The sequence below is a fragment of the Macrobrachium nipponense genome, chromosome 47, assembly GCF_015104395.2.
Source record: "Macrobrachium nipponense isolate FS-2020 chromosome 47, ASM1510439v2, whole genome shotgun sequence".
Taxonomy (NCBI): Eukaryota; Metazoa; Arthropoda; class Malacostraca; order Decapoda; family Palaemonidae; genus Macrobrachium; species Macrobrachium nipponense.
The window spans coordinates 19578750-19605715 of record NC_087222.1 but is presented as its reverse complement, the minus strand read 5'-3'; the positions used below and the strand labels follow the sequence as shown (position 1 = coordinate 19605715).

At 41.9% G+C, this 26966-nt stretch overlaps 1 protein-coding gene across 5 annotated transcripts in view; it reads right to left on the bottom strand.

Moving 5' to 3' along the window:
* Positions 1 to 276: 276 nt before the first annotated feature.
* LOC135204743 (zinc finger protein OZF-like) overlaps positions 277 to 26966 on the bottom strand; it is a 535786-nt gene continuing 509096 nt past the window's right edge. For all 5 annotated transcript variants that reach the window (XM_064234903.1, XM_064234904.1, XM_064234906.1 and 2 more), the window contains one exon: positions 277 to 5100. In XM_064234903.1, the coding sequence (XP_064090973.1) occupies positions 3489 to 4754 (1266 nt within the window). In that variant the 5' untranslated portion in view covers positions 4755 to 5100 and the 3' untranslated portion in view covers positions 277 to 3488. The remainder of the gene's footprint in view (positions 5101 to 26966) is intronic.

The window sequence follows — 26966 nt, the reverse complement described above, 5'->3', positions numbered from 1 at the left end:
AGACTGGTTAACCTAAAACTAAATACTACACAGTCCACTGTATTTAGTGAGCTGATACAAAGCATTAGGATTTACTTACAAAAGCTGTAGCACATTCTTTCTAAAAGATTAAAACCAAGAAAATATTAAAAATAATCAAATAAAACTGCACCTAAATTTCATTGAAGTTTAATGAAGATATCAATCCTTTCTATTTCCACTAAGAATAACATTTCATGGAAATATTCAAGCTTACAAACTACATAATACAATGTGCATAATATGCACAATGCTGCATAACAAAAGGAAGAAAACCATGTCAGCTAAAGACAATACTAATTCTTTATTTGGAAATCATTGAAAAAATACACAGGACCAAGAAAAGTGGAGAAGGCAAAGGAAAATTTCTTAACCTAGCACTGTACAGTGTTCATTGAGAACAATTGTAAGAGAAAAATTAAAAGTAATTTATTTTACCTTTGCATAAACGTTACACAGCCATTTTGCATCAAATTCACTCTGGCCAAAATACTTTGGCTCTGCCTTGACTTCTAATAAAGACTCTGCAAATGAAGAGCCTTCATCTGCATTTTCAGTGAGACCCTCCTCCAGATTCTCCTTCTCTTCTTTGAGTAACAGCAATGATGTTGGTCAAGAATTGGATCATAAAAATATAAATGAGGTTTTTCTTTTTATCGTCCCTTAGGTTGCTGTTGCCTTTCTTTTCTATAGATTTTGCAGACAAGTTCACGGTAATTATCTCAACATCAAGTGCAACTTACTTTGGAGTGCAAAACATTAACAAATCTGTCAGTGCAACTGAAAATCCTCTCTGATGAGTGACTTTGCTTGTGCATTTTGACACCTGAAAAACAGTCTGGCATTCAGAACCAATGACTGTGATTTGCAGAATACAAGATAAAAGTACAACATGCAGTGTAAAAGAACTATCTATCCTTCATGAGTGCTCACATATGTTATGAATCTACAAGAGAAAAACTGTTTCTATGCACATCGTGTGGAAGAATGACGTCTTTCTTCTGAGTTAACATATTCATTCTAAGATGAACCTAATGAAAAAAAAAGACTTCTCAGAAACCAAGTGCAGATACAGGATATGACTTCTTTCTAGCAGGAGTTTTTACACACCTTTTGCGACACCTTCATTCAAAACAGACGCAGGCGTCAAGTTAAATAAAATCATGTAACAAAAACTACTTGGACACAGATCAAGTAAACAGTTTCTGTCTAGTGTGAATTCTCGGGTCTTTTGAGAGGACTTGGTTGAGAAAAACTTTTTTGACATGTAGAGCAACTAAATGGTTTCTCTTTCGCTTATGTTATTCTAATTTTCAATTTATATCTGGGGTGCAATGGGCCCCAGCCTGGGGTCTATATTTGCACCTTTATATTCCACTAGCCTTATATCCAAGGGCTCGTTTTAAGGTGTTTACCATTGCTTTGAGGGCAGCAATCTGCACATCATTTATACTGGGCAACTTTGTATACCATGAAAATATTTTCTCAGATTTTTCTTTAAAAGACCTGTTGCTCTTACCACTAAAGGTATTTTTTTTTTATTTCCTTCAGTTCCCATGTGCTTTTCAGGTCACTCTTCAGGTCTTGGTATTTTGTTATTTTATGCCTTTCAGCTCTATTGAGGCCAAAGTCACTGGGTACTGTCACATCTATAATCTTTGCTGTTTATTTCTCCTTGTTCCAGATCACAATATCAAGTCTCATAGCACCTCCTTCTATATATATCTTCCTGTTGGAATTTCCTTGTCATAAAAGATGGCAACAGCCCTATTGGAGGTGATTGGATGTGGTTCATGCTCCCACACTTTTCCTTTCACTTCAATTCTGTATTCTTTACATATTTTGTTGTGGTGGGCTGTGAGACCTGGTCTGGCAGGCTGATATCAGATAATTCGTACTCTAACCGCTGCAGACAAAACCTACACTGGTCATTTGCTGATATGCCTGGCATTTTCTGGAAGCTGTTTGTTAGGTCTTGATTTTGTGCTCCTATTATCATACTTTCTCCATCATAACCTAGATCTCCATTTCTTATCCATCTAAGTGATTCTTCGTTGTCAATTCAACTTTTTTGTCCAGTTCTTCTTGAAATCTTTCTGCACTTCCATTGTCTTTCTACCTTTCCATTCTAAGTTTCTTCTCTCCCTGACTGTATTTCTGCCTGGTCTTCCTGGCTATCATTTTTGCTTGCGTCTGTTCAGATCTCCTGCGAAGTTCTTAGCCTGTGGTGTTGGGCAACCTTTTTGATGTTTCCATCCTCAGAACTTTTTAAGTACTACTCTTGACTTACTATTGGTGCTCTGTAGGCCTGGTTGATCTCAGTCAGGCCTAATCCACCTTCTCTGTGAAGGAGGTACATTCTGTCCATACACTGGTGTCTATATGTGAATTTATGTAGGGTCAGAATCTTCCTGGTTTTAATGTCCATCTACAATACCAAAACCATAAGTCACCACTGGTATCATCAGCTGGGTTATGGCAGTGATATTGTTCTTTGGTGTTAGTTCTGAATTACAGATCTTCTTTAAGTGGCTGATGTATTTTTTCTTCATCTTTTATCTCTTTTTCTTGTGTTCCATGCCACTGTTTTCTTGTATTCCCATGTTCTTATATGCAGACTCCTCTATCAGGTCTTCAACAAACATGCCTTCCTCTACCTTTGTCTTTTCTTACAATCTTCTAATATTGTTTTGTTTATTAGCAGTTGATATTTATTACCTAGTTTGTTTCTTGTGCATCCCTTTTGTTCTTTTTCCATATATTTGCCTTGATCTAGTTGTTCATAGATCTCGTCTGCTATGACTCCTGTGAGCCATTTGTATGTTGTTGGTAGGCAGCAGATGGACCTATATTTTTAGGGAGAAGGTTGGTGCTTCCTGTTGTGAGCCACTCTGGTGGTTCTTCTCCTTTTACTATTCTTGAAAAGGCTTGCATATAAGTGTGGTGTAGTGCTGTGATCATTTTTAGCCAGAAATTTCAGATCTTGTCTATTCCTGGTGTCTTGAAATTATTATATGCTTATAGTTTTGTTACTTTTTCGATGGTGAACCTTATTGGTGGCATTTGCTATTTCTGGTTGTTCTTCTGCCTAATGGTGTCAATCCATGAATTCTCTTGGTGTTGTCTAGGGTCTTCAATCAATGGCTTCCAAAATTTCTCTAGGTCTTCCTTGCTCGGTGGTGTTCGTACCTCAACTGTTTCTTTTGTCATCTTCCTATACACAATCTTTGAATTTTCACCAAACTGCCTACTTATTTGTTTTACTTTTATCTTCTGTTGTTTGTTTCCTATTTGCGAAGCTAGGGCCTTTATATTGGTTTGGTGTTCTGCCAGTTTAACACTCACTTGTTCATCCCTATTTTGTATTTTTCTTTATTTTCCTAATTTTCTTGAGCAGATTTTGTGAGTGATTTTGATCTCTCATATAGTTGGTCATTTGAGAGATCTCTGCCCTTAACTGGTTTATTTTATCATTTTGTTTCTTTTTCCTCTCCAGTATGCAAGCTCATATGACGTGTAAGACTTGATTTATTGGAAAATGCTTTCCTGCATTCATTGCACATGAATGGCTTCTCTCTGGTATGGACTCTCATATGAATTGTAAGTTTATCTTTCCTGGGAAATGCTTTCCCACATTCCTTGCACATGAATAGATTCTCTCCAATGTGGATTCTCATATGACGTGTAAGACTTGATTTCTGGTAAAATGCTTTCCCACATTCGTTGCACATGAATGGCTTCTCTCCAGTGCGGATTCTCATATGAAGTGTAAGATTTGATTTCTGGGAAAATGATTTCCCACATTCTTTGCACATAAATGGCTTCTCTCCAGTATGAAGTCTCATGTGAAGTGTAAGATTTGGTTTGTGGGAAAATGCTTTCCCACATTCCTTGCATATGAATGGCTTTTCTCCGGTATGGATTCTCACATGAAGTGTAAGATGTGGTTTCTTGGAAAATGCTTTCCCACATTCATTGCACAGGAATGGCTTCTCTCCAGTATGCAATCTCATATGAAGTGTAAGATGTGTTTTGCGGGAAAATGCTTTTCCACATTCTTTGCACATAAATGGCTTCTCTCCAGTATGGAGTTTCACATGAGCTATAAGATTACGTTTCAAGGAAAATGCTTTCCCACATTCTTTGCATATGAATGGCTTTTCTCCATTATGGATTCTCGTATGATCTGTAAGATGTGATTTCTGGGAAAATGCTTTCCCACATTCGTTGCATATGAATAGATTCTCCCCAGTGTGGATTCTCATATGATTTGTAAGTTTACCTTTCAAGGAAAATGCTTTCCCACAGTCATTGCACATGAATTTCTCTCTGGTAGGATTTGTGATATCACTTGTAAGATTAATATTCTTGTAAAATGATTTTTCACGGTCAGTGGATCTGAAAAGCTTCTCTCCATTGTGACTATTCCTTCTTTCTTGTTTTACTTCCTTTTTGCAAGTTTGTGGATGTTTTTCATTCACTGTTGAATTCATTTCATATGGATATTCATCATCTTCATTAGATTCATAGAATTCCTCTGGCTCTATTTTGATGTCCATCAATGGATCCTCTGGCTCTATTTTGATGTCCATCAATGGATCCAGAGACAAAAAGTCTCCATCACTGGTTCCACTAATGGCAGCCATGTTGCTGTTTTCTTGATTTATGGAAGGTAGTGATAATGCACCTTCAGTTTCACTTTTCAAAGGAAATTCTAAAGAATGTTCTGGATTCATTTTAGCCTTATGTTCTGTCCTGTTCTGTATACCAATGTGTTCAATTCACAACTCTTAACATAAAATTGTTTACAAATAATTACTGAATAAATATGTTAAAAATTATGTACAATATCTTGAAGGATTACAACCAGATTTCACTGCTGATGTATGAATCTAATATTCAAAACAACTTTTACTTGTTTAAATTTGTTAAACCTGCGTTCAATAATTCACTGTTGTCTCAAACACTTCAAGAGTTGCTATTGGTAAAGTTCCATGTAGTACCATTAAACAACATGCATTTCCCAAAATCCTGATGCTAATCAAAACTGTCGAAGGAAGGAAGGTTCTTCTGAGGGAGAATCTGAAATCAAAGAATGGAACACAGAGTTAGGAAACATAATGCCAGAACTGAAGCAACAAAATAATAAATCAAATTCAAATTCAATTCAGGTTCCCCTAAAGGTCTCAAGCCGATTAACAAAGCGTGCATTTGATAGTTCTGTCCAAACATGAATACAATCCTACCAAACGTTGTCCAGACACAGCATCAAAACATTCCTGAGGCAACAATGCAACAATAGATTAACAGTTAATATTGATGCCCACCACCTTACATCTGTAAACCTTCTTAGCTTGACAATATAATACAAATTACTTATGAACATATCTTATTAACAAATCAAAGGCCAAGAATAGATAAAGCAAGAGACCAGCATAAGATTTTTGTGGGGTAACAGCAGGAAGGGTACAGTACACAGCAAATGCTTAATTATATGTGATCCAGCTATACCTAACACCATATTATCCACAGATGCAATAGATAATAAGAAGAGAAAATAGTAAGGGTGAACTGAGTAGTAATTTGAAGAGAGATGAAAGTTTTCAAATTAGTGTCACTGATTGTTATTGTTGATACAATACATAAGTAACTAATATGACCAGCAATACTGATGACTGTCTTGGAAGGTATGTGCTGCTACATTTCTTCAAATATGACATTTTTACAGAGCTATACAAACCAGAGCTTTTTATGAAGGAGTATCTTTCAGTGCATGTCGGAAATGGGTTAATGGTGGTTAAGAAGAGTGAGTAAGGTAATGAACAAAGATGGGTGGCTGTGATGGGAGATATGATATAAGGTTTATGTTTGCATACCTATGAAAATTTCATATTACAGCATTTCCTTAATTAGTGTATCTGCATATGCATGGCTTGCGACTTGGCAATATATTCACATTTAACTCCAGCCCTACCAAAATCTACATGAATGTATACATACATAAATAAAAATTAATACAGTAAAAGCCCTTTTGGTTTTCAATGCTGCAAAGGTCGGAAAACAGCCGCTTAACATTAAATAAAGTGGTTAACTATCAACGGTAGGGTGGGAGTCCCGCCCACCCCTATCCTTATGCTTCACTTTAACCTTTTGGCTCAGGTAGCAGAATGAGGGGTGGCTTGAGGTGGGCAATTTATGTAAAGACCTGTAGGTTTGCATGTTCAGAAAAATACAAATTACTTAAAATATTTGTAGTTTGTTCCTAAACAAATACAAACTTCGGTCTTTATGTATGGAAACTTGCTTCTTGATGGAAGGATTCTCAGTAAATCTCTGAACTGACTGGTACCTCAATTTACCTGGGCCTCCTTCCTGGTCATGTAGAGCACAGGAAGGAGTCCTGTGCGTCTGACATGTTGAGCTTATGTGATGTTCAGCTGTCAGACTTCTGGGTCTTTCGAATTAATGGGCATGTAATGTAAGCTTCATTGACTCAAAAAGGTTTTGGATGAACCTATAGTGTTTTGTTTTTTTGTCAGCCCCTCTCTCACTTTGCTAGAGAGATGGACATTCATCTATTAATCTATAGACTTCTAGATTATAGACAGGGCACAGTACTTAGTTATGTAGCTCACCTGCATCACACACCCATCAGCATGTAACGGTTTGCCAACCTTCCCTCTGCCCTACAGGTGAGGAAGGGTATAAAAAGAGAAAGGGAGGAGGAGGCCAGTGACTCACTCACTCACATACTCTCTTTGTAACTGAACACCTTAGGCGAGATGCTACCTGTCCCTCTAGGGGAGCTGGGTGAGCTACACAATTTGTTGAGCAGCCACCACAGGAAGGAAAAGGTGTCCATGGACCCATGGCAACGTCCCGAAGGTAGAGGGATGTGAATGTGGTCTTTCATGAACACACTCCCACCCTTAGTACTATCAGAACCGACAGGTTCTTCCAGAATGCAAGGGACAGACCATGCCCCCAACCCTCTAAGCTCTTACTCAGAAAGTACTCCTATCTACCTCGTCAGAAGTAGAGTGCACTCCCTTGATTTTCTCACAAATCCAGAAAGAAACCATTTTTGGACACCTCTTCCTTGGTCGAGCAACTACTAACAAAGAGTCACCAACATTGAGGACGGAGATGTCGAAACCTCTCTAGACAGCACCATAACACTCGAACTGGACACAGTAGCATATTGTCTTGATCACTACCAGAAAAGTTCTCTAGGAAGGGGATCGAAAAGAGCTTGAATCTGGTGTCAGGGACCAACGGATTCTGAGTCTTTGTTACGAATTTTGGGACAAACTAGAGCAGGGGTTCTCAAAGTGGTCGATATCGACCCTCAAGAAGGTGGTATGCTCTGCCAAGCACACAATGAAGCAAAACAAACTTTATTGCTGGCTTCTGAGATTCAGACATTTGGATATATACTGTATATACATACATGCACACACACACATCTATATATAATATATATATATATATATATATATATAATATATATATATATATATATATATAAATATACGTGTATCCAATGTAGCATGAAGGAACACATGCTTGAGAATATCCTTAAATCCACGGTAGAAAGGTGAGTGAATACTGGGGACTTGGAACAAAGACTTTTGTAGTTTATTCTACATTGTCAAGTTCACACTGAATATAATAGAAGATGACAGACCATTATATACAAAAACAGAAATGGGATCCAGGTTGCAGTTTGTTATTCTGGGCAGTGTGTTCTTTAAGCAAAAGAGACAAGGAGAGAGGATAAAGGGACAGATTCCTTTTACATTGATCTTTGACCCTGCAGATTATTGAGGAATTATCCCAGTTAATTGCATGACCTGTCTTAAGCCAATGATCCGCAATGACATTATTCTTTAAGCCTCTTAATGTGGCATATATGTGCTGAGAGCATCTTACCTTTAGATCTTACAGTGTTTGCCCTACATAAATTTCATTACATCCTTTACAAGGAATACTGTATACAATATTGTTGGAATTTGGCAGGCTATTCTTAATTAGTTTATTTCTCAAAATGTTATTATATTTAAATATTAAGTTAATATCAATAGTTTTTAAATTGAGTCCAACAGGAATGACATTAGGATGAAATGGTACATAGAGAATATTCCTAAGTTCTTTGTTAAGTTAAGTATATCTTAGTTTAACCAGACCACTGAGCTGATTAACAGCTCTCCTAGGGCTGGCCCGAAGGATTAGATATTTCTACGTGGCTAGGAACCAGTTGGTTACCTAGCAATGGGACCTACAGTTTATTGTGGGATCCGAACCACACTATATCGAGAAATGAATTTCTTATCACCAGAAATAAATTCTTCTGATTCCGCGTTGGCAGAGCAGGAAATCGAATAAGTTCTTTGTTAACACTGGTTGGATTGTAATATGTCTTTTTTGCTTAATTTTTACAAAGTTAAAAAAAATATGGGGGTAACATGATGAATTTCCGATTTCATCAATAATTTTAAACTCATCTTCCAAAAATTCAGGACTACAAATTCTGAGAGTTCTAATATACAGACTTGAAAATATTGACACCGTCATTTGTTTAGCATGGTTAGAGTAAAAATGGATATATGACAAACTATTTGTGGGTTTTCTATATACTTTAAAACAAAAACTGGTGTTATTTCTAATAATTAAGACATCCAAAAATGGTCTACAATTATTTTCTACCTATTCTATAAAGACTTTTATAGGTGGTACAAGGTTAGTAATTGTATGCAAGAAGTCAGGTATACTTACATTTTCTTTTACAACACAAGAACAGTCATCTAAATACTTAACACAAAACACCTTAGAGAATAAATTTCTTGGAATAAGTCTAGACTCAAAAAACTCCACATAAACATTAGACAAAAGTGGCGAAAGAGGGTTACCCATAGGCATACCAAATATTTGTTTATAAAAATTACCTGTAAGAGTGAACTTACAATTCTTTTTATACAACTGGAACTTTAATAAATAAAGATGTTACATAAAAACTGGTTAATTTGTCAGGACTGGATAATTCAATATGGGCGAGTCTAGTACAGAAATCATATAATGTACTGTTTTATTACTTTTCACTCTTAAATTAACTTTTGAAAATATTAATAACGGAAAAAATGTGAAAAAGGAGACTTTTTGTTGACTGAAACGAATTACCCTGATTCCACTTATTTCTTATGGGGATATTTGTTTCATATATTCCGAACATATTGTATTTCAAACAGCCTTCTGGAACGGATTAAGCTTGAAGTCTGAGGTATTACTGTATCTATTGTTAGGGATAAAACAAAATTCTGGCTGCCATCTTTCTTTTAGTTAGAGGTAGGAAAATCTTTAGGGAACTGCATGCCAACATTTAGCCTATGAGACAGAGACTAAACTATCACTTAGCTTGTTTTTTCATTGCTACTACATAACAGCATCAGGTAGATAGGAAGAGTAACTTGTCCAAAAGAGTCAGTGCCAGGCTCCGTTTGCATAGTCTATCATGGGTTAAAAAATTCTGTAATAGTGATGGAAGTTGCAATTAGCTAGGTGCAAGCAGAGGATTTTTTCCCAAGCCTCTCTCTCTCTCTCTCTCTCTCTCTCTCTCTTTCGTCTCTCTTCTCTCTCTCCTCTCTCTCTCCTCTCCCTCTCTCTTTTGCAGTTACCACGTGGTAGGATAATAGGAAAGTAGGCAAGAATTAGGCAAGCTGTACCCCTATAAGAAAATTACCTCCAAGAGGCAGACAAAAACCTGTTACCCAAGTTGGAAGAATTTTGCTTAAAGAAATTCAGTAGCATCCAAGAAAAATATTAAGTTTTGTAGTACCATAAGATAAAAGTAAATACGTAAATCTGTAGTAAATCAAGACACAAAGCGATAACATTTTACAACAAGGAGGTAGAGAAAGAATAGATCCAAGAAACCTTGTTTTGATCAGCGGTCATTCGCCCAGACACACTCCCAACCCTCAACCTGTGGGTGACCTAACCATCCGCCTGCCATTCATGGCATAGCGCTTTCTTGCCCAGAAAGGAACTCGAGCCAACCACTCAGAATGTACTAAAGAAGTCCTTTGGTTGTTTGTATGAGCATTGTTTCTTTCTCAAGTAGAAGGGTTAATGAAATAAGACGAGGGAGAAAGGGGGAACTTGCTTAAGCAGCTGGGAGAATAGCTTTTATTTCGTGTTATTATCACTGAGTGGTTAAAAAATCATTTTTGTAGGGAGCCATCAGGCGTTCCAATATAAATTTCTTAAAGTAAATTTTATATTTCCTAGCTCTACAAACCTGAGGTCCTTTACATTAGGAATTACTTTCAGCGTAGGCTGGAATACAGCCGTTATGTAAACACTCCATTTTGCCTTTCAGGCCAGGCTTCAGATTGAGGGGTGGCATGAGGTGGGCATTAATGTAAAGGACCATGGGTTTGTAACGTTAGTTAAAATGGTATTGTTATTGTACAATAAAGTTTCATACATACTTACCTGGCAGATATATACTTAGCTATAGACTCCGTCGTCCCGACAGAAATTTGAATTTCGCGGCACACGCTACAGGTAGGTCAGGTGATCTACCGCCCTGCCACTGGGTGGCAGGAATAGGAACCATTACCGTTCTAGAACCAGATTTTCTCTTCCACCTGTCTCCTGAGGGGAGGCTGGGTGGGCCATTTAATCGTATATATCTGCCAGGTAAGTATGTATGAAACTTTATTGTACAATAACAATATCATTTTCATACATTCAACTTTCCTGTCAGATATATACTTAGCTGATTGGCACCTTTGGCGAAGGGTAAGAGACAGCTAATTACTGATTAGACAGGTAAACAACATACGTTGTAGGTAATATATCTATAAAAAACCTTGGTTTCTACCTGTTTTGGCGGAAGATTTCATAGCTACTGCTTAGAAGTCTGCTTCGCCTCAAGAGCCTCAGCGAGGATGTGACCTATGGCTAAGAGCTCTTGTGGGGACTGTCGATGGGGTCTTATCCACTTACTCGACAGAACCTGATGGCCTTTGTCAATGGGGTCTTATCCACTTACATGACAATACACCAATGCCTAATGGCATAATAAAGGAGTACAACACCGATCCTGATCACCCGATCCTAACCGTGGATTAGTACTAAGATTGAAAGGAGTTATCCCCAACCACCTTTCAAACAACCTTAAAATTCAACACCAAATTCTTTTTAAAACCAAAACTAAACAAAAATTAAGGATCAGTCTTATCTCCTTTACCCAGCACTGTATCCGCTGATACATAAGGACCCAGAGAGAAGCATTTCTCGTATGTCACCCTCACATCTTTTAAATAATGGGAGGCAAACACCGAGTTGCACCTCCAGTACGTCACTGCCAAGATATTTTTCATTGACATGTTTTTGTTGAAAGATATCGATGTTGCAACTGCACGTACTCTTAGGGTCCTTAACCACACACCAGAGACTTTGATTGCAACCTTGCAGTTGCTTCTTCTTCTGAAGGTAAAATTTTAAGGCTCTAACCGGACAAAGTGACCTTTCCAGTTCCTTTCCCACAAGTTGAGAAAGTCCTTTAACCTCAAAACTTCTGGGCCAAGGCCTAGAAGGGTTTTCATTTTTAGCTAAAAATAAAGGCCGGAAAGATACCACTGCAGAGTCTTCTTTAAATCCTACTCTCGAGTCTAGAGCCTGCAACTCACTAACTCTCTTGGCAGTTGCGAGAGCCATGAGAAAAATACATTTTCATGTAATGTCTCTGAAAGATGCTTGATGAGGAGGCTTGAACTCCTCTGACGTGAGGAACTTCAGAACCACGTCCAGATTCCAGCTAGGGGGAAGTGAAGCTTTCGATTTTGATGTTTCAAAAGACCGTATCAGGTCATGAAGATCTTTGTTTTCTTCTATGTTCAGCCCCCTGTTCCTGAACACAGCAGATAGCATGCTTCTATACCCCTTTATTGTAGAAACTGCCAATTGAGATTCTTCTCTCAGGTATAGAAGAAAATCGGCAATATCGGTCACAGAGGTATCGGATGAGGACAGCTTCTTCGCCTTACACCATCTACGGAAGACTTCCCCCTTCGATTGGTAGATCCGCATGGTAGAGGATCTTCGTGCTCTTGCAGCCTTGCGAGAAAAGCCTCTCGCTCTGACCAGTCTTTCGATAGTCAAAAGGCAGTCAGGGAGAGAGCGAGGATGTTTTTGTGAAACCTCTCGAAGTGGGGTTGTCTGAGCAGATCTGTCCTTTCGGGAAGAGATCTGGGGGAGTCCACCATCCATTCCAGTACCTCTGTGAACCATTCTCGAGCGGGTCAAAAGGGAGCGATGAGTGTCATCCTCGTTCCTTCCGAGGACACAAACTTCCTTAACACTTCCCCCAGTAGCTTGAACGGGGGAAAAGCGTAAGCATTTATGCCCGACCAATCCATGAGAAGGGTATCGATTGCTATGGCTCTGGGATCCTCCCCTAACGAGCAGAATTTCTCCATCCTTCTGGAGAGGAACGTCGCAAACAGATCTATTTGAGGTTTCCCCCATAGAGACCACAGTTTCTGGCAGACTTCTGGATGGAGAGTCCATTCTGTAGGAAGGACCTGGTTCTTCCTGCTCAATCTATCTGCTCTTATATTCCTCCCTCCTTGAACGAATCTTGTTAGGAGTAGTATTTTCCATTCCTCTGCCCAGATCAATAGAGCTCTTGCTAACTCGTATAGGGAGAAAGAGTGAGTCCCTCCCTGCTTTCTGATGTATGCCAGAGTCGTGGTGTTGTCCGAGTTGACCTGGACCACCACGCCTCTGCCGTCCTCTTCGAAATGTCTCAGAGCCAAATGAATGGCTAGAAGCTCCTTCGCATTTATGTGCCAGGACCTCTGTTCTCTCGTCCAGATGCCTGACACTTCCTTCGTTCCTAGTGTTGCTCCCCATCCTGTTTCCAGGGCGTCGGAAAAACAACACTAGGCGAGGGTTCTGCAGAGACAATGACACTCCCTCGTTCCTTCTTAGAGGGTCTAACCACCATTGCAAGTGGCACTTGATCTCTTGTTGTAGAGGGAAAGAATCCGCCAGTTCTCCTGTCTTTCTGTTCCACATTTTCTTCAGGTAGAACTGCAGAGGCCTCATGTGCAGTCTCCCCAGAAAAACAAACTGCTCTAGCGAAGAAAGGGTGCCCAGAAGACTGAGCCATTCCCTCGCTGAGCTTCGTTCTTTCTCTAGGAAGACCGAGACCTTCTCCAATCCTCGAGCAATCCTTTCTTGGGATGGAAATGCTCGAAAACCCCGAGAATCCATCCGAATCCCCAGATACACAATGTCCTGGCTGGGGATCGTCTGAGACTTCCCGAGGTTTACGAGCAATCCGAGTGATCTTACCAGATCTAGAATCGTTTCAAAGTCCTCCAAACACTGTTGTCTCGATCTCGCTCTTATGAGCCAACCGTCCAAATAGAGTGATACGTTCACCCCCTTCAGATGTAGCCATCTTGTTACGTTCTTCATCAATGCCGTAAACACTTGAGGAGCCGTCGAGAGGCCGAAGCACAAAGCCCTGAATTGGTAAATCCTGCCCTGCACCATGAATTGAAGATATTTTCTCGATGAAGGATGCAGGGGGACGTGAAAGTAAGCGTCCTGCAGGTCGAGGGAGACCATCCAATCTCCTGGACGCAGAGCCGCAAGGACCGAGCTGGAAGTCTCCATGGAGAACTTTGTCTTCTCCACGAAGCGGTTCAATGCGAAAAGGCGATTATAAAAGCCCTGGGAGTGAGGATCCTGCACTGTTTTGATGGCCTCCTTCTCCAACATTTGTTGTACCAGATGTAACAGGGATTCCCTTTTTGCAGGATCTTTGTACCTCGCTGACAGCTCCCTCGGTGTCGACGTCAATGGAGGTCTGTCTCTGAAGCGGATGAGATATCCTTTCTTGAGTATTTCCATAGACCAAGAATCTGCTTGTCTGGAGGCCCACGCTTCTGAAAACTTCAGCAGCCTGGCTCCCACTGGTGCTTGGAGGACTGGTATCTCATTTGGTCTTCTTTGTTGGTCTAATGGAAGAAGACCTTCCTCTTCTTTCTGATCCTCTTTTTCTAGGGGCTCGGCCTGATGAACTCCCTCGAAAGGGCGGCTGAGCGCTTCGTGACTCCCTCTTCGTGGCAGGAACAGCTGGTCTCGACTTCTTAGCTGATTGTACTAGCAAGTCTTGCGTTGCCTTCTCAGTCGCGAGTGAGAAATATCCCTCACTAACTGAGAAGGGAAAAGCTGCTTCGAAAGAGGGGCGTATAGGAGAGACGCCCTCTGAACGGGAGAGAATGAGCTGAATACAGCTCTCTTTTTGAGAATTCCAGCCCCGAAAAGGGATGCCACTTCTGCTGATCCATCTTGGACCGCCTTGTCCATACAGGCCAGTACGCTATGTAGGACTTCGGGTTCCAAGAAATCGGGGTCCTGCGTGTTCTTGGCCAAAGCCCCAAGGGACCAGTCTAAGAAGTTAAAAACTTCCAAGACATGGAATACTCCCTTGAGGAGATGGTCCATTTCTGACATAGTCCAAGTTGTTTTCGCAGATGGGAGCGCATGTCTTCTTGACAAGTCTACTAATGTAGAGAAGTCTGTGTCTGCAGAAGCAGGGAGGGCGAGTCCCATTGCTTCTCCTGTGTTATACCAAATCCCTCTCTTTCCCGCCTGGCAGGCGCCCGGCACCTGGCAGGAGCCTCAGGCGCCCGGCGCCCAGCAGGTGCCTCAGGCGCCTGGATCCTGGCAGGAGCCTGGAGCCTGGAGCCTGTCAGGCGCCCTCCTGTACGTATCAATATTGGTTGGAGCCTCTCGCCTGGTAGGCGTTTTGCGCCTGGCAGGCGCCTCGTCCGAACTATCTGAAACTTCTGCTGGACGGGATTTTTTGATAGGAAGGAAGCGGTCCTTTCTCTGAGGAGGATCCTTCTTCAATACTCCAACCAACGAAGATATTTGCTGTTGCATTTCTTTCAGGATCTTCGTAGCAACGTCTTCTTTCTCCGTATCCGATCTAGGGGAAGGAGGATTTGATGAATAGATCTCTTTCTTCTTCTTTTCGGGTGGATAGTCCTCCGGAAAACTTTCCGGGCTAGAATCCAGAGCTGGCGAATTCCAAGATCTTTTAGAAGGTCTCGATAGCTTGTCAGAACTCCACCCTTTTTTTGATGAAGAATCGGATGACGAAAAACACTGTTTTAGGATGCCTTTCCAATGGCTATCCTTGGCAGTCTGGGACGCTACTACAGATCCTGCCGAGGGGAAGCCTGACCGGTGGGGATTCTCTGAAACCTCCGTAAGGGTTTCGACATTCCTTCTCCTCTGGGCTTGGGAGCTTGGATGAGGTCTAGGCCTGGGAGCGAGACAGAGCCGACCAGACGCACCCTCCACTTCACTGGGAACACTTTCACTTTGCTTACCTTCTAAATCCTTCAGTTTGCGTTCCATCTTCAAGAGGGAAGCCTTCAAATTTGCAATTTCCGATACCGAACTTACAGAATCTGATAAAGGAGAAGGTAATGCTGTATGGGAGGAAGCAGCAATTACATTAGAAATAGGTACTAGACTACTAACTGGCTCGTTAGAGACCGACCTACCCAAACTTTTGGAAGAGGCTTTTCTAGCCTTATCCCTTTCCAATTTTCTCAAATATGAATTAAGAACCTTCCATTCCTCCTCATTTAAATTCTCACATTCAGCACAAGTGTTAGATTCGGAACATGCATTCCCTCTACACCGTTTACAAGTAGTGTGAGGGTCTACCGACGCTTTCGGTAGTCTCACACTACAACTCTCATCCACACACACTGAATGTAAAACTAGTGTCAGACATTCTAAGAAAAATCCAAACCAAAATCCAAAAACAGTCCACAAAAGCATATGCCAAGCCAGAGATCCAATACGTCACCAAAAATATCAGTCTAGAAGATCAACGGAGATGAAACACGAAAGTCAAAGTCAGGAGGAACTAGCAACGATGTTGCCAGAACTGGCGACAGAGAAAATCTGGTTCTAGAACGGTAATGGTTCCTATTCCTGCCACCCAGCAGCAGGGCGGTAGATCACCTGACCTACCTGTAGCGTGTGCCGCAAAATTCGAATTTCTGTCGGGACGACGGAGTCTATAGCTAAGTATATATCTGACAGGGAAGTTGAATGTATGAAAATACAATTTACTTTCAAAAACTGTGATTTGTTCCTACATGATATACAATCCCTCAGTCCATTACTTTAGAAAAACTCACTGCTCTGTGGGAGGAATGTGAGTGAGACTCCAGAACCGACTCGAGTTCAGCATACCTAGGCTCTTCCTCCTGGTCATAAGAGCGAGGAGGGGTGCCCTGCCTCTGACAACTCGATCAGTGTATAGTTGCTGTATGATCAAGAGTCAGACTTCTGGGCCTTTTCGACAAAGTTGGAGTCATTAATGCAAATTTCTCGGAATGCTTTGCATTATTGCTAGTCTCTTTTCTTCCCTTCTTAGAGGAAGGAGCTGGATTGCTTCTATGATTCTGATAAGAACAATAGAAAGGAAACTCGATGTGCAAGTTTACTGCATCAAAAGCCTCACCAGCAAGTGTAAGTTCCAGTCCTATCCTCAACCTGAAAGAAAAGGAGTAGAAGTAAAAGGAGGGGAAGGTGGAGACACCAGTCACTCTCGCATCCTTCTTACCTCTAGAACCGCACACCATAGGTGAGATGTAACTTGTCCTCTTGAAGGAGCCAGGTAAGCAAACACAACTTGTGAGAATTCACATCTGGTCCAAGGAGAAGAGGTTCCAATGACCTGTGGGCAGACCCAAAGGAAGAAAGACATAAATGTGGTTGTAATGAGACCCCATCTTTCTCCTGGTCCAACATATTCTTCGGAGTGATGAGAAGTACCAAGCCACTGGCCCTGCTCATTCTCTGAGAGAGCGTACATTGGATGTGTCAAACTGGTTTTTCCTAACAAAGTAGCACTGGAGAGGCATTCAAACTTCTCGGTGTTATCTTTCCTGAACAGATTGACGTATGTTCGGTAAGATCCTAAGATTGAACCAAAAACATAGTAGAAAGTAGAGGGAAAAAAAGAGAGGATGATTGACTGTTCTTGACTGCTCTTCTCTGATTTCTGTCAAACGAAGCATTCATTCCCTACAACAATTTCATTCGCTCAAACGCGAGCAAAAGTTGCACGGAGTTAAATACAGTAAAAGCTGGCGAGAACTTGCCACATCTTGCTACGCATCTATCTTCTCCGTGATCGAACCTCAAAAAGAAGACTAAACAGAGAACCTCCTCCTATCTCCTTCAGATGCCACTTGAAGAATAACCAACGTGGCTCAGTTCCTTCTCTCGCCCTGCACCACTGTCATGATGGAGAGAAGACTACCCATCACTGACTGTAGGTGTATGACCCCCCGTTGGAGGCTGTACACTTGGAGAGACTCGTACACGAGTACCAGACACAGCCCCATTTCCATGAGCCATGCCCTTGGAACCATGGACAAGATAACGAACCTGGGTTTGAACTCCAGGGGCTCCCGAGATACTATATTCTAGGGATAGTGTCCCGGTTCCCACTCCAGAAGGAACAGGTGAGTTGAGGAGACAGCCAACTGCTTCCTCCCTAGGGAAAGGATGCAGACCCTTAGTCTCAAGGCGAGACTTCTTGGGGGCAGAGTGAGATGACAAAGATGATGATGAACCCTGTGAAAACTCCCTGCAACACAGGAAGGGAGGGTGCTATGTCGTGGCAAGGGGCCGCACTGATCAAGAGCAGAGACTGCATTCAGTAGAGTTGAGCACTCAGCTCAGCAGGCTGGCTGGCCGAGCCGAGTCAAGTGAGCCGAGCAGATCACCACTAAATAATTGAGTGGTAATCATCAACAAAGATCTATCACTTCTTCCTAATTAACAGTTTTCCTTCAAGGCTGAAGCTCCAAGAAGAAGAATAAAGAGGGATTCTGTGTCTGCCAAGCTTTGCATAACTCCAAACCAGACTGAAGAGCGAACTCATTTGTGCTGGTAAAGGCTCGTATCGCTATCCAAGCACTCGTGATAATGAGCGTTTGGCGAGCATTAGAATTCGTAAGAATTCCCACGCTTGGTGAGAAAACCCGACTTTTGCAAGTCGCTCTGGTGCTAAGCAACATGATGATGCCGAGCACTCAGCATGAGCCAGCAAAACATAGGGATCCAGGTGCTCGGCAAGACTCCCATTTATTGTAACAATCATTGGGAATACCAATTGCCTGAGTGTTTGGAAATTACAGAAAACCAAATCACTCTTGAGATCTGTAGAAATTCCAAGGAATTAAATCGCTTAGCGAGACTCCCGAGTTTTGTAATAACAATTATCGGGGATGTCCATCTCATCAAAGTGTTTGGAAGTCACAGAAAACCATAACAATCTAAGAATGCCAGAAATTCCAAGGAATTCGAGCACTCAGTGAGATTCGTGGCTATTGTAATAACAATAATCAGGAATTCTCGTCTCGCCCAAGTGTTTGCAGATCATAGAAGACCAAAGCACTTGGAGAGTGCTAGAAAATCCAAAGAATTTAAGCGCTCAGCAAGACTCCCAAATTTTGTCAAGCGATCCTCGACTCCTGTAGAAATTGAGGAGGAACAAGCATGCTCGAATCCTAAGAATCTAAACACCAGATGTCGCGACAGTGAGAGGTTTTTCCGTCATTGACAGAAGATCCTTCAAGCATGAAGTGGACCTATATCTGATGGGACCCTAAGATCCTTCCAGGAATGTAGTCCCCCAGTGCTGAATCCTCCAGACAGCACTCTGCAGGGTCCCTTTTATTCACCTCGCCCCTCCTGGTGTAACCATAGGAAGTAGAGGGAATAGGTGAGGTGGAGTGAACACTCTCGGTCGCCTTGCTAGCAGAACTAGCCAGAGAAGCGAATCACGGGTAGCCATCAACCTGCAGTGAAGGCAACGACATGAGTCTAGGAGAGCGTTCTTGCCCTGGAGAAATGATTTCCTGAGGATGGTTACAAAACTCACATGACAGGAGAAACATTTGCCACAACTCAGACTGGTTGCCATGTCTTGGCTGGAGTTGAGCATGCAAATGACTGGCATGGGCCAATACCACCCTCCTACACGTCCCAGTCCTTGTTGAGGCTGAAGCCTCTCAAGAGGACTGAATGGGGGACTCCCTACTGGTCTAACTGCATGCACGGTCCAGCAGGACCCTCACGTCAACCCTTGGTACCAGGTCATTACCGCGAGAGCGATCACTGGCAAGGCATGGGTCACATGAGTGACTTACTCCTTTCTTCCACTCAGTGCCTGAGCAATGATGGTGAGCGGACTCTGTGTCACTGACTCTAGATACACACAAATCTGTAGATTTGCAAGTACTCTGGGAATCTCATGAATGAGCGCCCGACATGGATCTAGTCTTAGGGGCAGAACCTCTAGGACTAGCAACAGAAGTGTGAATTGAAGTTTGCAATTCTACGGCTCCCGACATGCTAGACCCTGGGGACAACAGATACACTTGAGCACCTGCATGTTAACCAAAACAAAGGGGAAAGCAATCCTCTTGTTTGGTGATAATGCCTACCTTGCTGTGTCGTTGCCAAACAACACCACTAGATGTCTCAAAGTCAAAACTGGAAACTCTTGGGAGGCCCTAAAGACTGTTCTGCCTCCCAAAAGACTGTTCTGAGTTTCAGGTTATCACAATTTTTAAAAGTAAATTGTAGTTTTCCTAACCATACAAACCTGAGGTCCTTTACATTAGGAATTACTTTCAGCGTAGGCTGGAAAATGGCTGTTGAAGTTTCAAACAAGGTGATTAGGCCGTTAACTACTGTCTGCTAGGCTTAAATATTCAAATTTGCTTTAGGCCCAAGAAGCAGAATGAGGGGTGGCATGAGGTGGGCCTATATGTAAAGGACCTCAGGTCTGTATAATTAGGAAAAATACAATTTAATTTTTAAAATTATGCCTTGTTCCTCCACAATATACAAACCTTTGGTCCTTTTCATTAGGAAGACTCATTGATTGGTGGAAGGAATCTGAGTGAGCCTCTATGAACAGACTGGTGTTCACCCAACATATGGTCCCTTTCCTGGTTGTTAGAACAAGGAAAGGGACCCAGCTTCTCTTCAACTGATTGGAGTATGAGGACTGTGAGATCAATGAGCAGACTTCTGGGCCATTCATATGAAGGAGGAAACGTAACCTTATATGAAAAAGCAATCAAAATCTTTATTGTCACAGACATTTAGGCAAATACAAGAATTGGGTTTGTCTAATGCCAGACCCCCTTTCCCCCCTTGCTAGGGAAAGGGGAGGATATATATGCTTCTATAATCTAATCAAAGAATATAGAAAGGTTACTCTATCATATAGAGGCAGTTCCCATTTATCGGCGGGGGCTCTGTTCTCGGTAGGGTGTTGATAAATGAAAACCGCCATTACCTGAAACTCGGCAATTTATGACGCTTATGGTGGTGAGTTTCAGTTAATGGTGCCTTTTAGGTATGTTATGGCTCCATAACTCTATTACTAGCACCTTATGGCACCATTAACCAAAACTTGGCCCGTTATGAACGTGACTCCCTGCCCGAAGGAAGAGAGGAACGAAAAGAGGAAAGAAGAGAGCCAGTCACTCTTACATTCACACTTTCATTCATACCAATCACAAAAGGCAAGATACAACCTTGTCCTGTTAAAGGAGCTCGGTAATCTACACAACTTGTTGAGCAGCCACCATTGGTCCTAAAGAAATAGTGTCCAAGGACTTGTGGGCTATATCCCAAAGGTAGGAAGTGGTGAAAGTGGCCTGATTAGACCACACCCCTGCTTTCAGTATCTGAGGAACCGACAAGTTCTTGGGGAATGTGAGGGAAGGGCCAATACCCCTGACTTCGTGAGCCCTCAGGCGAAAGGTACTGGTGTCATTCTTTCCTACGGAGGAATACACTTTCTTGACCATTTCACGAAGCCAGAAAGAAATAGTGCTCTTGGACACTTTTTTTCTTGGTCACCTCAGTGCGAATGAAGAGGCATCGATACTCAGGTCGGAGATGTCAAGTTCTCTTCAGATAGCGCCGTAGCACTCTAACAGGACAAAGCAGCATCTCGCCAGGGTCAGTACCATATAAGCCCTCTAGAGAGGGGATCGTAAAGGGCTCGAACCTAGTGTCAAGGACTGAAGGACTCTGAGTCTTCACTACAAAGTCCAAGGTGAAATCGAGCATAACCAATCCCTATCCCCTCGAGTGTTTCACATTGAAAGAAAGACCATGTAGTTCTCCTTCTCTCTTCATCAATGCCAGGGCAAGCAAAAAGACTGACTTGAGTGTTAGATAATTTTCTGACAACCCTCGATGAGGCTCATAAGAAGGATGAGTCAGGCTCCAAAGGACAAGAGTCACATCCAACTCAGGGGGTCTGAGTTCCCTGGGTGGGCAAGACCTCTCAAAGCTTCTCATGAGCAAAGATATCTCCAAAGAGGAGCAGATATCTAGACCCCTCAGTTTCAAGACTAGGCCGAAGGCAGACCTGTAACATTTAACTGCAGATACAGAGAGGAGCTTCTCTTGGTGAAGAAAGACTAGATAGTCCATGACCTTCTGAAGAGAAGCTCTGATCAGAGAGAGAGCCAGTCTACGACACCAACCACAGAAGACAGCCCACTTTCCTGGTACAGGCAGTCCCCAGTTATTGGCAGGGGTTCCGTTCTTGGTGGGGTGCTGATAAAGGATATATGCTTCTATAGTCTATTCAGAGAATAAAACAGGATACTCTGCATATAGTCTTACCTGTCTCAGCCACCAGTTCCAGCATGTAATGGACATAACTCTCTGCCCAAAGCAAGAGAGTAGAATGAAGGAGGGAGGGGGAGAGCCAGTCACTCCCACCATTCACACCCACATTCTTACCATACAACAAAAGGCAAAATGCAGCCTTTTTCTGTTATGAGTAGGGTAAGCTACACAACTTGAGCAGCCACCACGGTCCCAGGAAAAAAAAGTGTCCAAGGACTTGTGGGCTATATCCCAAAGGTAGAAAGGTGAAAGTGGTCTGATTAGACCAAACCCCCACTTCCAGTACTGGAAGGTTCTTGCAGAATGCAAAGGAAGAACCAATACCTCTGACTTACCTTGAGCGGAATATGCTTCCCTGATTGCTTCATGAAGCCAGAAAGAAATAGTGTTCTTGGACACTTCTATCTTGGTCACCTCAGTGCAAACGAAGATTCGTCAACACTCTGGCTGGAGATGCCGAGTCCTCTTCAGATAGCGCCATCTTGTTTGTAACACTACCACAAAAGTCCTCTAGGGAAGGGATCATAAAGGACTCAAACCGAGCATCTGGGACCAATGGGTTCTGAGTCTTCGCTACGAAGTTCAAGACAAAATCAAGTGTAACCCATCCTCATCCCCTCAAGTGTTTACGTTGATGGAAAGAACATGAAGTTCTCCAACTCTCTTTGCTGATATAAAGCAAAGCAGAAAGACGGTCTTGAGTGTCAGATCCCTGTCTAATGACTCTCGTATAGGCTCATAAGGTGGACAAGTCAGGCTCCTTAATACGAGAGTCACATCCCCCTCAGGAAGTCTGAGTTCCCTGGGTTGGCAAGACCTCTTGAAGCTCCTCATAAGCAGAGATATTTCTAGGGAAGAAGAAATATCTATGCCTCTCAGTTTCAGGACTAGGCCCATGGGAGATCTGTAGCCCTTAACTACAGACTGAGAGGAGCTTCTCCCGGCAAAGAAGTACCAGGACTCCGTGACCTACTGAAGAATAGCTTTGGCCGGAGAGAAGCCCCATATATGACACCAACCACAGAAGATGGCCCACTTTCCCTGGTATACTACAGCTGTAGAGGACTGTCTAAGGTATCCCGCCATCTCTGTTGCTGTTCATTGAGAAAAGCCTCTTGTTACAAGAGGTGGGGTGGATACCTCTAGCTGTGATGACACAGGGACTGCAGTGCCATTGGTACCACTCTATGTGGGGTTGACATAGAAGGTTGTGCCAAGGAGGGATTTCTCTTGGTGCCTCAGAGAGAAGAGCTAGCAGGTCGGAATACCAAATGGCCTGTGACCATTTGGGAGCCACCAGAATCATCAGTAGCTTCCTGTTGCGCCAGGTGACGAACAATTCTACGACTGGACGCCCCCATAGGCCATAAAACCTTTCAGCCACGTCTGTGTGAAGGGACCACTCTGTTCCTATCACCTGATTCTGGCGACTGAAATTGTCTACCACTACATTCCTCTTGCCTGGAATGTACTTAGCTGACAGCTCTACCGAGCGAGCTGCTGCCTACTTGTGCACCTGCACTGCCAACTGGTGAAGAGAGAGAGATACATGACCCCCCTGCTTCATGAAACTTGCCATCATTGGTGTTGTCGCTCATCAAGACCACAGTGTCCCATCACTTGATCCTAGAATTCTTGGAGAGCTAGTAAGCTACCTTGAGTTCCAAGATGTTGATGTGAAGGTGTTTGTCATAATGGTTCCCCACTCCAGCAGTCAGCAACTGCTCCAGGTAAGCTCCCCAACCCTTGAACAATGGTCTGATAAGAGAAGCATGTCCGGAGGGGGAGTGTGCAACTCCACTCCTATTAAGAGGTTCCTGTCATCTAGTCACCAGGCTAAATTCTCTCTCATTCTAGGACAGTGAAATGAGAAAGGTTTGAGGGTCTCAAGCCAGTGACCAAAACTCCTTCAGTCTCCACTGGAGAGACCGAAGGTGAAGCCGCACGAGAGGGACCAGCTTCACCAAAGACAACAGGTGACCGATCATGACTAGCTATTGCCGAGCTGGCTGCTCCTGTCATGACAGAAACAGCTGTGCTGCCTTCCTGAAGTTGCTGATATGCGAGTCTGTGGGGAAGACTCATGCTGCTACCATATCGATCAGCATGCCCAGGTACTTTATCCTCTGCATAGGAATGAGATCCGACTTCTCAAAATTTATCATAATCCCCAGATCGGGACAAAAATTGAGAAGGTGGTCCCTGTTTATCCTGTTTTTTTAAGTTCGGTGGAATGATTTTTTTTTTTTTTTTATGTGGTTAGTATCAATTTTATTGTTGTTGTTTGTTGGTTTTTGGTTTGTTGTTTGTGTTTTTTCAATTGTTACGGTGTTTTTGGGGTTTTTTTTGTTGTTTTTTGGTTGTGTTAAAGCAGCTTGCCAAGAGTGACTTGCCAGACTAGCCAATCATCTAGATACCTTAGAAGACTTATCCCTACCAAATGGGCCCTGCCTGAAGGGTGGTCAAGAGTCTGAAGCACAGTGCCCTGAATTGAAACACCGTTCAATCAGGATAAAACGAAGGTACTTTCTGGAGGATTGATGAATGGGTATTTGAAAATATGCATCCTTCAAGTCCACCAACAGCATGAAGTAGTACTCCTTGATCGAAACACGCGCAGAGCATGAACCGAGTCTGGCGAACAAAGTTCAAATGACAGATCTATCACTGGCTTCTAGCCCCCAGAGGCCTTCTCTACTAAGAGGAGTCGACTGTAGAAACTAGAAGACAGATCTCACAGCTCCTTTGCTCAGCATGGCGTGCACTTCTTCCTTCAGTGCTAGATCCTTGGCCGAACCATGGATGTAGGTTTGAAGACAGACCAGAGAGTTGGTGAGAGGTGGCCTCGAATTGAAGGGGAGTAGATATCCCTCCCGAAGGATGTCTACTACCCAGGTCTCAGCTCCATGTCGCTGCCATGTTGTCTGGAGGCTTGATAGGCACTCCCCCACCAAAGGCAGCAGCTGGAAGGGAATGCCACCCCTAGCATTTCCCCTCTTACCTCCCATTTTCGTAAGTGATGACATAAGGGTAAATACGGAGATATTATATAAAATATTGGAGAAAATAGTGGATAAATATATACCGAAGAAGAAAAGTAAACATCATTCATGCATACCAAGAGACAGAAGGATCTTGTTCCAGAAAATCAGAAAGTGGAAAAAAGGTCTTGCAAAAGAAAAAAAATGCATGGAAAGTTATAGAACTAAAAAGTAAGATAGAAAATGCAGAACAAAGATTATACAATCAAAAGAAAATGAAAAAACCGGGACTTGAAGAAAAAACCCTATTAAATATCAAGCAAAACCCCAAACATTATACTCATATGCGAAGAAGATGAATAAAAGAAGAATAGAAATAGCCCGCCCTCTGAGAATTGAAGGGAGATTACGAATGAAAAAAAAAGGAAATTTGCAACATACTGGCAGAACGTATAAGAGAGAATTCACCCCTAGAATAGATAATGAAGATAATGATATAGAAGTAAGGGACGAAAATAGTGAATATTTTAGCTGACATAGAAATTAAGGAAGCTGATATTGTGCAGGCAATTAATGTGCTGCAGGGGCGGATAAAATTATGGAGCTGCTGCAGGCCGGATGGAGTCCCTGCTATTTTGTTAAAGAAAGTAGTTCATTCTATCGCAAAAGCCACTTGCAATATTATTAAGACAAAGTGTAGATACAGGCAAGATTTATGATGAGCACAAATTAGCATATATCACCCCTACTTTCAAAAGTGGATCAAGACTAGAGGCAAGTAATTATAGGCCTGTGAGTCTAACATCACATATTATGAAAGTGTAATGAAATAAGGGTAATGAAGAAAAAATATTATGAAACATTTAATAAAAAATAATTTGTTTAATATAGGACAGCACGGTTTCGTACCCGGAAAAAGTACACAAACCCAACTGTTAGTCCACGTTGAGAACATATTCAAAAATATGAAAAGCGGAAATGAAACAGATGTGGTTTATCTAGACTTTGCAAAAGCTTTTGACAAAGTAGACCATAATATATTTAAGCAAAGAAAAATTAGAAAAACAACAATATCGTAGATAAAGTAGGAAGATGTATTAAAAGAATTTTCACACAACAGAAAAACAGATAGTTAATTGCAAACGATGAGAAATGCGGATGGAAACCAAGGTAATATCCGGTGTGCCACCAAGGTACGGTGCTAGCTGCAATATTGGTTTGTTATTATGATTGAAGAGCTTAGTTTTCGCTGATGAACACAAGAATAAGTTAGAGAAGTTACTTGTGATGAAGAATAGGATAACGATCTACAAAGAGACCTTACAACAAAGTATCATGGTGATTGGGCAGGAGGGAAAATATGGATGGTATTTAACTCTTGAAGAAATTTGGAATCAATTAAAATTATGGAGACAGAGAAAGTGAAAGCTATATGCATATAGGCGGGGACCTAATAATGAGACAATCACAAAATAAGGAAGCAGTTAAAGACCTTGGTGTGATGATGAAATAAGGAACATGTTATGCAATGATCAAATAGCAATTCTGTTTGGCCAAAATGGTAAAGCAAAAAGGCGGAATGTTTGTTACGCACCCTTCAAAACAAGAAAGCTGGAACCACAATGATTATGCTTTAATAAAAACATATGTTCGTAGTCCACTTGAATATTGCAATATGAATAGTGGTACCCAACAACTATCAAAAGGATATTGGCACAAAATAGAAGAGTGTAACAAAGGTCCTTTTACAGCAGCAATAGAAGAAGTTAAGGACCTAAGAACACTGGAAAGTACGAGCCAATCCCTTAAATTAAAATTATTAGTCTAGAAAGGAGAAGAGAACGCTACATGATAATTCAGGGCATGGAAAAACAGATAGAAGGCAATAACAGAAAATATCATGGGAACTAAAAACTATCAGAAAGAGCAAGCAGAAGGTAGATTAATAGTGCCCAAAACTATACCAGGAAAAATAAGCTGGAAAGCACAAACAGGACATTAATCCACTACGCCACCAGCATCGATAATGCAGCGTCTATTCAATGCGTTGCCAGCTCATCTGAGGAATAAAGATCAGGATGAGCGTAGATGTGTTTAAGAAAAATAAGCTCGACAAATATTCTAAACTGCATACCCAGACCATCCAAGATTGGAAGGAGGCAAAATAAAAAATACCGGAAAGATGGT